This window comes from Ochlerotatus camptorhynchus, unplaced genomic scaffold, assembly GCF_037179485.1.
Source record: "Ochlerotatus camptorhynchus isolate MF236.1 unplaced genomic scaffold, CSIRO-AGI_Acam_v1.1 ptg000182l, whole genome shotgun sequence".
Lineage (NCBI taxonomy): Eukaryota > Metazoa > Arthropoda > Insecta > Diptera > Culicidae > Ochlerotatus > Ochlerotatus camptorhynchus.
This window is the reverse complement of record NW_027040672.1, coordinates 2,445,606-2,457,825: the sequence shown is the minus strand read 5'-3', so window position 1 is coordinate 2,457,825 and position 12,220 is coordinate 2,445,606. Positions and strand designations below refer to the sequence as shown.

Genomic DNA, 12,220 nt, shown 5'->3' with positions numbered 1-12,220 from the left:
AGGTACAATATTACATCCATGGATGTAAATTTGTTCGAAATTTCTGTGTACATCGTACAATGCAATATTACTCAACCGCTCAAGTAACCCACATGTTATATAACAGTTTATATAACCTTTATATGACTGGTTTTGGTTGTAAAGCAGTTTACACAACATAATTTTATGAATTTGTGTTACTTGTGCGATGGATGGCCAGTGCAACAGTTTCGATGCAGCAAGACCATGCCATAATCCTGATTTTTTGTAAGCAATTATGATAAATTTAAAGGTCAATTTAAGTGGATGTTTAAAATTTGTTTGGATCACAATCAAGCTCGAGATATGCCACTATTGTTACACGTATTTGAATCAATAAAGTTACACATTTTTCGCATATTGTTGTGTAATGTAGATATTTCAATGAGTTACTTGCTGGCCGAATGTGAACTTGAAAATATCCTGATTTTTGCAAAATTAAATAATAAAATTTTGTTACAATGGTTTTGAATTCGGTAACACTACCTGGACTAATATTTTATGGGCAGCCTTTAACTTCCTCTGTATAGTAGATGTGTTTTCGGGGAGTGCATTATTGAAAGCCATCAGAAAATTCTTGAAGAAAATTCATGGAATTTTAATTGGGAATTTAAGTTGCCATCCTGGGCAATCAGAGTGTGAGTGCGATTACTTGGAAAATCAGGGAATTCAAATTCAGTAAAATTATCCTCGCTAGTTTCATATACCTGTCTTAATTACTCAGCGTAGTTTGAGGATGGTCATGAATTTCAAATTTCAAATAGAGTTGTGAACTTGTGGTTGCTAAGTTGAGCAGAAATTACTCTAATAAAATTTAGGATCAATCAGTGGCGTCGCCCTAAACTTAATCTACCTCTTCAACAACTCTTAAAACGTAAAAAAAAAAACAAATTAAAAAATATTGCTCCCAAATTAAACAGTCAGTGATTCTAGAAGACCCTGAGCCATTTGAAACTGATTGAATTTAAATATGATCCTAAACAACGTTTTAAAAGTTGTTGAACAGGTCAAAAGTGAGATTACGCGTGATCAATAAAGATGCAGCTTCCACTGGGTTTTGACGCATCCCTGAGTAAAACTTGGATGCAGAGGGTTGGTAAAAATCAATTTCAATCTTTGACTAGACGCTAGACGTTGTTGATTGTGACAAAATATAACCTCCTAGTCAACTAGTGGGTTAGTGTGTCTCTGAGCAGATGCTAATCTTAATTGGGTCAGGAAAAATTTAACCTCCAAGTATCTATCCAATCTTGGTGCGGCTCTTGATGGATGATGAATCTAGTTGCGTCCAACAAAAATCAAACCTTTGTCGTGTTAAAGTGCCTTTGAGTAAATGCAAGAATGGTAAAGGGTTAAGAAAAGATGATTATTTTTTTTTAAATACTTGCACATAGTTCTAGTTTCCTATTGTGTGATTAATAGCTTGATAAGCTCAGCGTATCCCAATAAGAGCGTAAGGCTCACCTTTGAAAGCATTATGCGATTGCTGTTGATATGGAAGTGCTTGCAAGATGTTTGAGGTGTAAGCGGTTTTTATAAAGTTCAAATCGGAAAAAAGCATGTGCTATCGGATGTTCAATACGTGCGAGTGTACACACTTAAAACTGATGTTACTAATATTTCAGCATTCAATATGTATTTTCCAAGCTTGGTCTAATGGTATAAATTTGGGTTTACCTAAATTCGTCAACAAAATTTACCGAGTGCATCAGCAAACAAACAAGGATAATACTGAAATCAACCAATTAATTTACTGAGATTTCTGCATTTGCCTCATTCGTGGCTGCTTTTTGGTAAAACAGCTGAACTTGTTTAAGAATTGAAAATTTAAGATCAGTCCTCTTCATGGGGTAAACAATGTAAGATCCGAAGTGTTCCCTTTCTTACAAAACAAAAATAACTCGTGTGCTTTTAGTTTACAGATAATGATGGTAGGAGACGAGTTTTGGGAGGGTGAATTTTTGCTTGTCCTAAATATGTCGATTTTTAGTTTTTTAAACTTTTTTTTGTTTTAAATTCAAATTAATTTAGATTTTTTTTTAATCTAGGTGCTAATTGTTACTATGGGGGAAATGGCTCTGATTATGGCCTATGGATCTAAGATTGGGCCCATCGCTAAAAATCTTCTATTTATCAATTTTATTTAGATGAACGCGTCATTGGGACGGTACTAATGGATATTTTTGGTCGCTATTGAAAATATAGTCGAACTGAATGTAGGGGCCCAAATTAGGGGCATTTAGGCCGAAATTACATCCATTTCCCCTTTATCGAATATGTTGATGATTTTGGTAGCAATGGACGATATTTCAGCTTTTATTGTCCTCTAAACGGTCCATTTGGTTCATCGTTCCTAAAATTGCGTGCTTGCCATCCAACAAGTTGTTTTACGGATTCTATTGCAGCTGCTTCTTTTAAAGTAGAGTGTCTGTTCCCTATCCGAAACCTTGCTCGGATTCAGCTTTGAATGCTGTAATATGTCTGTCAAGAGAAGCAAATCAATAAATGGTAAATTGATCGCTTTTGCTATCAAAATAAAACAAAAATCAATTTACTATTTACTACCACTACATAACATTATTATTTATTGCTTCAAAGAGATTAGGGGTCAGTACATTATTGTGTGGCTACTGTCTATTTTAGGATTTCCGAGTTCTCCGGTAACTTTATTTTAATGTAGATTAACTCGGCGTGACACTTATAAAACTTAGTGTACGATTTCCAACTACCGTTTGGTTGAACGAAGAATTTTCTTGTGGAGCTGGGTCTCGACATATGTTCAAAAAATATATTTTATAACGGGATTAAAGATAAGTGTTGCAAATGCAAAAGGGGGGAGGGGGGCAGATTAATTTCTGACAGTAGCGTAAAGTCCCGAAACAGCCAGAATGGAACCGGTGTATGGATGCTTCAGCAAAAGCGTATCAATATATTGACGCGAAGGGGAATTATTGACATTAATATTGATGATGTGAATACAGAAATATTGTCAATACCGATGTATTGACGTCAATATTGAATGTATTGACAATTGGAGGCGAACCAGCCCAAGGCTGAAAGCCTCCTTAATAAAGCTAAATAATAATAATAATAATAATAATAATAATAATAATGTATTGACAATACGATTATTGTCAATAAAAGCAAACGTGTAGGGTCCACTAAACACCAAAGCCGAGTGTTTTCGACGGAAAACACGCTTGCTGCTCGTGGGAATTTTCTTTGGGCGACTTATGAAAGATTATCGTCTTACACAAGTTAGCTCTTATACGCCTTTAGCATCTTCCATTAAACAAGAACTGATAGACGAGTTGTCAAAGCATTGGTCTCATAATTCCAATGTCCATGGTTCGATTCCAGTCTGTCCCATTCAATAGTTTTGTCAACATTATTTTCATAAGGTAAATCTATGAAATTCATTTCGATTTCTTTTGGCTAAAAAGCATTACGCAATCTTATGAATCTTATGAGCTCAAGGGATCATCTACCAGGATTATTAAAAATACACCACCTCCTTCGGAAGAGCGTGTTGCTGTTGCCGTCCCACCCACTGGTATTTCTTGGCTTTATATTAACAAGACTGGAATCGAACCATGGACATTGGCATTATGAGACCAATGCTTTGTTCGCTGCGTTTGGTGTTTTCTATCGAGTGCAGAGCGTAAAACTTAATGCTCTTGGTGGTGTGTTTGTAGGAAAACCTGCCACCCGTGTAAAAGGGAATGTGAATTGATCCCTGTTAAATATTACTTAAAAAATTAAATTATATCAAAATATATTTTATATTATAGGGTTAATGTGGGACTGACCCTGGCGTCCATACCTCTCACACCAAAGTCACGAGTTCGAATCTCACCCCGGACAAGTAACGAATGACCCAAAAGTGTTAAAGTGACTAATAAAAAAAATCGATTAAAGTGTGCGCCTAAGTGAATAAATGGGCTAGTGTTAAAACTAACCCAGTCGTGATCATTTTACGACCGTAATTCTCGTCGGATCATCATTCCCGTTGAATCATCGCCATCGTTTTAAAAGAACAACAGCGTAGGGGTAGCGCCAACGTAAACTGATGAATTAATTTTGAAAACGAATTTCTATTTGCGAGAAACTAATTTAGTTGTTTTATACACTGGCAATATTAAAGTCAAAGTTTGTAAAAAAAAAATACCGTAGGGTACCAAAATTTCCGCGTGGTTTAATAAAAAAAATACAATATAATGTGTAATGTGGATATCCTTTCATTGAGCTGAATATGGGAAAAATGAAAAAGAGCTAGATTAAGCGCCGCGTGAAATTATGGTACAGCATGGAACTTATTACTTTGCTAGTTTTTTCAGTCAAGTTCAATGTCATCCGGTCATATGATAAATCTAAAAAAATACGTGGCAAAACAGATATTTATGCAACAAGTTGCAAAAAGAAGATTTTTTCATCACGAGTAGGAAAATTGCAAAGAGTGCTGTACAAATAGAATTTTGCAACGAGTTGCATTCAAAAGAGTGTCAAAAAGTTGAACTTTTCGGAACGGGGTGTTGCAAAGTAGTACTTTTTGACACTGTTAGTTTACTTTGGACAAATAGGCCATTATTCAAAACAGTGTCGAAAAGTACCAAAACCAATATTTTCCCATCATATGACCAAATTGCAGCGGCAATTGCCTTTTACAAAAGCGCGAAATTTTTACGCAAATACATACATAGGTACTCTTTATTGCACATTCATCATTTTCAGTTTCATGGCACCGACGTTCATCGTAGTCATTACCGGCGAGTTTCGCCTGCGCTTATGACTGTGATGTGAGTTTATAATCCATCTTTTTTTTTTTACTTATTTTCGTCACACATATATTACTACATGCATCAATTTGACACGATTCGGTTGTTTGGTTGTTGTTCAGGAAGTTTTACTTCCGGATGTGATCAGATTATGATTACTACGACCAGTGAGTGTGTTCATACGCTCGTTCGGTGCCAGTTAAACTAGTGGAGGCAGTGACTGAATAAAATGAATGCTCCAAAAGATGGATGGAGAGAGTGGTTGCATTCAGTGGTTTTTTTTTGCGCACTGTACTGTGAAAATGATAATTCTCGTTGTTCTAGATTAACTCTTCAAGCATCAATACTAAATCACACTTTACACTATTTTTCTAACATCTTCGTATATTTTCGGGTTCGAGTATTCAATTTTTAAGTCGTTTTGGCAAGCTAAAATTGATTGATTTCTCCATTCATATTTCGAAATCTTCTATGTTATACATATCTATGTTCATCTAGCATTGCTGCGAAAAAAAAATGTCGACATTACTTTCAGTGTGGTGCTGGATGAGTTAAAACATATTTAGACGAGTGCAAGATAGTTTTAATATACTATATGGTGCTAATGATAAAACTTCTACAAATGTGTCCAGTTTTCTACGGATTATAATAAAACAACTTTCAATCGATCAGGATTTTTTTCTTTATTAGAGAGACTTTCAACTATTGTTTGGCTCGTCTCTAGGATCTGGAATTAGATCTAGTTCTTTTTTTTAATGTATTAAGATTGGGAATAATTTAGTTTCAATTCTAAAATATTTGTGAATTTAGTAAGAATCGAACAGTTCATTTTAAAATATTTCAAAATCAAAGCAACATGAATACTCAAATTTTACACTTAAAAACTAAAACCATTTTCTGATTGATTGAAAGTTGTTCCTTCAAAATCCTTTGAGAACTTCCCTAATAACAATTTTGGTTGTATCATATTCTTGTAGACCAACATTTGGACATGATTAATGCTTAAGAGCCTTGTTAAACCACACAATTATGCATATTCGGTAGAATGATTAAAATATGTTAAACTAATCAAAGACGAAACATCTTTGTTTTTGAAGTAAGTATCTAGTTTTGTGACATCAGTACTCTTAGTTTACTGTTCAGCAAACGGTTTTGTGAATGTTGTGCACTGTAATGCATCGATTGATCTATCCGCAGATGCTATACCTATAGCATCATTCATAACATTACAGCGCTCTTGTTTGTGTAGTGCGTTCCGTCCATATATTCCAAATAACAATAACATTATGAACGCGTACAATTACAACTATTCCATAAGCATCGCAGAGAGCAGTGAATTGAGTGATCGAAATGATAAAGGCAACGACGCGATGAGTAACGAATTACACGAACAAACGGTGGTTACGTTTACTGCTGATGCCACGAAAAATGAAATAAAAGTAGATAAAATTGTAAAATTGGCACACGCAAAGAACTATGGAACGCAAAATAAAAGCAAACAAAAAAGTGTTTTATGTCAATTAGGGTACAATGACCGACACTCGATCAACGACGTAGAACTGTGTGGGCCTTTTTTTTCGGCATTCAACAAAGCAATCCGATATCACAAATGCTTGCTCTGTTGCGATTTACAGCAAAATCTCGATTTCGCAGCTCGACTGTGTGACCCAAGGACGTTCAAATTATTAATTTGCAAACCGTATATTTTGACAGATCACTACCTAATCCCCATGCTTGGATTTTGTTTGTTTTGAAAATTTCAATACATTGTCAGTTGGTACACGCTGTAAATGCACGCCTATTGTAGAGCAACCCGAAAACATCCGGTGTTTTTCGGGCTTAGCAAGCTGTGCAAAATCAAATTTTCGTTCATTCGCCTTCACGTTGTTTTTTTTTTCGATCGTAGTCATCTCCTCGCTCAAACAGCATTGTTGTCGTTGTTTTTCGCGCCGGTTGTGTGTTGCGTATTTTGTTATTATTCTCGCGGTGCTAAATTTTTACACCCTATGAGCAGCAAAGTTCAACAATATCTAGTTTTTTTTAGGTGGTGGACATAATGAACAGAGGTAGCTGCAACCAACAACAAAATTGTAGACCATGAATTTGGAATTAAAATCCGCCGAAAAATCCCCGCTTTTGTCAAGGAAACTGCATTGTCACGTTTAACCTTTCCATGCGTTTCTGGCAAAGTGGTGACGGTGGCAAATTGTTACTTGAATGAAACTCGACTGTCATTGAATTACTTTTTAGACGCTCTCTTAATTGAAAGCGTACCGTTTGTTCTGAGATAAGCTTTATATTAGAGATGATGCAATAAACAGTTTGTGTGTTTATAGAGTGGATGCCTTCTCGGCTTTTGTGACCATATGAAACACAGAAGAAAGCCAGTCACCTGGGTCGAACTAAGATATAATAAATATAGGTCAAAGTCAAACGTTCTTGAAACACGTTTAATTTTAGATTACAAGCACAAGTGTAGGTACTCAATAAAGCATGGGTTATGATTGATTTGGTGAATTAGAGATTTAAATTAGTTATTAAATTAGACTAATGAGATATCATAATCATCAAACGAACTTAAATAAGTAGATTAACAAAATAATTAGGATGCGGGGGGTCCTTAGCCTCTTGTCCAGTAACTCCTATCCCTACCTCCCCGCGGTGCCGGTTGGGGTACGAGTAACCATAGGGAAGATCGGATAGCCAACCCCGGTGGTATCTTGGTCCTATGCTGACAGGAAAGGGGGGACTCCTCTCTCCGGAGAGTGCAGTCTTCGAGCGTCTGTTCACCATGGAGCTGCGGCTCAAAACAGCGTCTGTTCTCCATGTTAGGAGCGGCTGATCAACGTCCTGGTGCCAGCGTGGGACTCTAAACAGTGTTAAGCACGATGGTCCCCCGGCGAGACAATGGGGGTTGGTGCAGGCCCTACAAGCCAGCCGTAAAAAAAAAAAACAAGGTGTAGGAAGCAAACAATGTAAATACGGACCGGAACAATCGACATAGACCCAAGCAACGGAAACGGACTAACGATTGGCAACTCGGAACATGTACCTGCAAGTCTCTCAATTTCTTGGGAACTAGCCGCATTCTTTCCGATTTATTGAGGGTCCGCTAGTTCGCCATCGTAGCGCTGCAGGAGGTTTGCTGGAGGGATCGTCGGTACATACGTATAGGGATGGTTATACCATCTACCAGAGCTGCGGCAATACACATGAGCAGAAGCGCGTGATATGCGTGGTGACCAATCGATAGCAGAATGTGCAAGTTGAGGATCAAAGGCCGTTTCTTCAATGTCAGCATAATCAACGTGTACAGCCCTCACTTAGCAAGTGACGATGACGATAAAGACGCTTTTTACGCGCAGCTGGAACGGGAATACGACAGCTGCCCAAGCCATGACGTCAAAATCGTCATCGGAGATCTTAACGCTCAGGTCGGCCAGGAGGAGGAATTCAGACCGGTTATAGGAAAGTTCAGCGCTCACCAGCTAATGAACGCCAACGGCCTTAGACTCATCGATTTCGCCGCTTCTAAGAACATGGCCATACGTAGTACCTACTTCCAGCATAGCTTCCCATATCGGTACACCTGAAGATCACCGCAGCAGACAGAATCGCAAATCGACCACGTTTTGATCGACGGAAGGCACTTCTCGGATATTAGCGCCTTCAGGACCTATCGCGGCGCAAATATCGATTCGGAACACTACCTTCTAATGGTCAAGGTGCGCCAAAAACTTTCCGTTGCCAACAACATTCGGTACCGACGCCCGCCACGGTACAATCTGGAGCGACTGGAGCTGCCCGAAGTCGCAACTGAGTACGTGCAATGCCTCAACGCAGTGTTGCCGGATGACAATCGACGGAGATGAGTTCGAGGTGGTGGAGGAATTTGTGTACCTCGGATCATTGGTGACGTCGGATAACAACTGCATCAGAGAAATTCGTCGGCGTATTATTGCCAGAAGTCGTGCTTACTACGGACTCCACAAGACCCTGAGTTCGGGTAAACTTCACCTCCGTACTAAATGTACCATGTACAAGACGCTGATAAGACCGGTAGTTCTCTACGGACACGAGACGAGTGCTTAGGACCATCTTTGGCGGGGTTTGTGAGAACGGTGTATGGAGGCGAATGATGAACCACGAGCTGGCGCAACTCTATGGCGAACCCTGTATCCAGAAAGTTGCGAAAGCTGGACGGGTACGATGGGCGGGATAAGTATGTAAGGGGTCCGCTTAAGGAGGCAACTAACCTTTAAAGTTGTAGAATAAATCTTCCTATTTAGTCTTGAACTTTAATAAGAAAACGCAAGCAGACCAATAGCATTAAGTAGATTAACAAGGAAAGGAATAGTTTAGAAAATAAGTGAAATTAGACGTATGTGGCAATTAATAACTTTTGATCTTTTGTAGGTATTGTTTTCCCCTGAGTTTATTGTACTCGATAACTATATTAATCTCTTAATACGCGAAATCTCTGATACGAATATGCTGTTAATGCATTGGAATTAACTTATTTATTTTTGATCAAGTACATACATTTGTAAACAGCAATCATTGTTAATCTATGACTAAACCCCACGTGACTGTAAAATCGATCTTTCCTTTTATGGTATTGATGCATGTTTAACTTTTCGCGGCTGTCTGATTCAACGCGCCTACGTCTACGGAGCTTACGTAGAAGTGATTCGCAATTCGGTAGAGCTTGCCAAAATTGTTTTGAGCTTATATAGTTTAGAATTTGTTCGGTACGGTCGCGACATTTTGAAATGATTGATACGTGCGGTAAAATAACTAATTTGAAACAAATATCAATAGTAAAATAAGTAGAATATCTAGGGAGGAAACCAACATTATTCAACTTGCCAACATAGGTTATCACATTTATTTTGGTGACAGTCTTCAAGTGATAATAAGCTGTTTTTTTCTCTACAGTTGTCTCGCGTGGCGTTCGCAATTTGCACGATTTTCGTATCTTACATAATTAGATGTTCACCTCTAAACGGTTTTACTGATTCGAGGTTGTTCCTTAAGCGGTTTTGGTGCATGATAAACCTTTGGTGGCTTTCGGATTCATCGCGCCTACGTCTACGGAGCTTACGCAGAAGTGATACGCAATCCAGTAGAGCTTGTCAAAAGCTTTTGAGCTTATGTAGTATAGAATTTGTTCGGTACGGTCGCGAAATGATTGATACGTCCGTTAAATTAACTAATTTGCTATAACGATCAGTAGTAAATAAGTAGAATATCTAGGGAGCAAACCAAAATTAATCAACTTGCCAACATAGGCAGTCACATTTATTTTGATGTCACTCTTTAAATGATAATAAGCCTTTTTCCTCGCTTCGGTTGTTTCGCACGGCGTTCGGAATTCGCGCGGTTTTCGTAGCTTACATAATTTAGATATTTCAGTCGAAACTGATTTACTTATTCAATCGGATTACTACGCGGATGTATCTACGCGCACACGTCACAGCGTTTTTTCTATAACTATCTTGAAACAATACACACGGAATGCAGTGTTCAAGCTGCCAATTGTCAAAGATAGAAGCAACATTTACTTAAATGGATCAAGTCTTGAAAACAAAGCTGTCACGTAGCCTCCAGCTTGATACCCAATAATAAAAAAGACGTGACATTTTGAAAAAAATCATTAACATTTTTTGATGGGGTTTAATTTTAATTTCAACTACGAAACATGGAGACAATTTTATAAAATTAGAATTCGGTGCCCAAACTCTTATAAATATTCACGAAATTGCATGTATCAACACACTATCGTTAGGGTGACCTTCTTGCTCCTAGTTCCCCTACACACATCAAGTTCAATATATAAATTTCTAGAACATGAATAACATAATTATCAGTTGGAATTAATTAAACATCCACCTCTTGAATGGTATTCTTTTTTGCACAAAAAGCTAAGAGACCGACCGACAAAAGTGATATGTTCTGTTGTTGTTGCTGTTGTTGTACAAATCAGCAGACCAACCAACGAAACCACCCTCCGCCCACCACCTCTGGGAGCGCAAAGTGAAATGGAAATCAGCAAACAGCTTTGCAAATAAACATTGACTACGTGGTACCTACTACACATACCTACCCTATTTAGTGGTGTGTTATAGTATAGTACTTGTTGATAAGAGCCCGTGCCGGTCGTTGGTTGATAGGGATGTTTTGGTTTGAACGTCAGGAAAGGTGCAAACGTTGGCGACCACGTCGACGTGTCAGTTTTCATTTGTCTGCTGGTTGGATGACTCTCTTCTGCTTCCTCTGTCTATCTGAACGAACTTGAGCACATTCAGGCAGCGAAAGAAAAAGTTTTGCTACTCAGGCTTTTATCCTATTTAATTACTAGAATAACATTGAATAGTTTATCGTTGTGTCTATATGGAGGAACAAACTGCTGAGCCTACAGAGCGTCGTCATGTTGTGGGCAGGATAGTGGTTAAGGTACAAAATAATACCCAATGTAAATTTAATGATACGTTGGCAAACATAAGTCGCCTTACATTGTTGTTTGTTTCTTCATTCTGCTCTTTCAGATAAATGGCACTGCACCGCAGTTCTTTAACCCACTGGCAGCTGGTTACCAGGCTGGGCCGGGATCCGGTGCGCCGCATCTCTATCAAACGCCCCTCATGTCCAGTGCTGGAGTAGGTGCGGCCGCAGCAGCAGCGGCCGCAGCTAACGCAGGTGCTGGCGGGGCTGGTGGCGGCACCCATACACTGCACACGCCCCAGTCGAACGTGACCCACTCGCCATCGCCGCCACACTCCAACAACAACCAGTACCACAAGGATGAACGGGCGATGCGACAGCATTCCAAGCTGGTGCGAAAGCTAGAAAATCAAAAACAAAGGGAACTGAGTAAGTACAGCTAAAATCCTTTCCCCGGTGGGCAACAAACTAAAACCGGGAATTTTGATTAATTTTTGTTTTTCATTGAACAATGTCTCTGCCAATATTGTTCAAGGACATTGTAAGAGAGGAGGTCATTTTGCACAATTCGAGTTACAAACAGAAACTTTCTTTATTTAAAGCTTATATACCAGTCTGATATGATGGTTAGCGGACCACCCACCACGAATCCCTGAATTCGTTTTCATTCGTATTTGACCGTAGAAGTCTGTCAATGTCAAATTAACACATTCCTAAGTAGCAAACTACATACACACTGATTCAGGCCTCCATCGTTCGGTAAATTTTTAACTACATAACTCTTGGGCAAAAGTTTAAACATAAGCGAAAAATCCAATAATTAGTAAATTTATTCCGACTTGTACAGACTGTGCTCAGTTTACCCCATTTAGGTATTTATAAAATTATTTGAAAATTTCATCGACTTGTTCTGTTGTTCAAAATCCCGGTAAAATCTACCGACTTCGGTGATCTAAATTAAGTGTGTACGAAGTTTTCCTTCT

General features: G+C 38.5%; 1 protein-coding gene across 7 annotated transcripts in view; it reads left to right on the top strand.

Moving 5' to 3' along the window:
• Window positions 1–12,220, top strand: part of mtgo (miles to go) — an 89,223-nt gene that overhangs the window by 67,101 nt on the left and 9,902 nt on the right. For 6 of the 7 annotated variants that reach the window (XM_065222978.1, XM_065222982.1, XM_065222983.1 and 3 more), the window contains exon 4: window positions 11,342–11,666. In XM_065222978.1, coding sequence (XP_065079050.1) covers window positions 11,342–11,666 — 325 coding nt within the window. Of the gene's footprint in view, window positions 1–11,054; window positions 11,250–11,341; window positions 11,667–12,220 lie in introns of those variants that run through there. The other variant, XM_065222984.1, reaches the window with a different exon arrangement.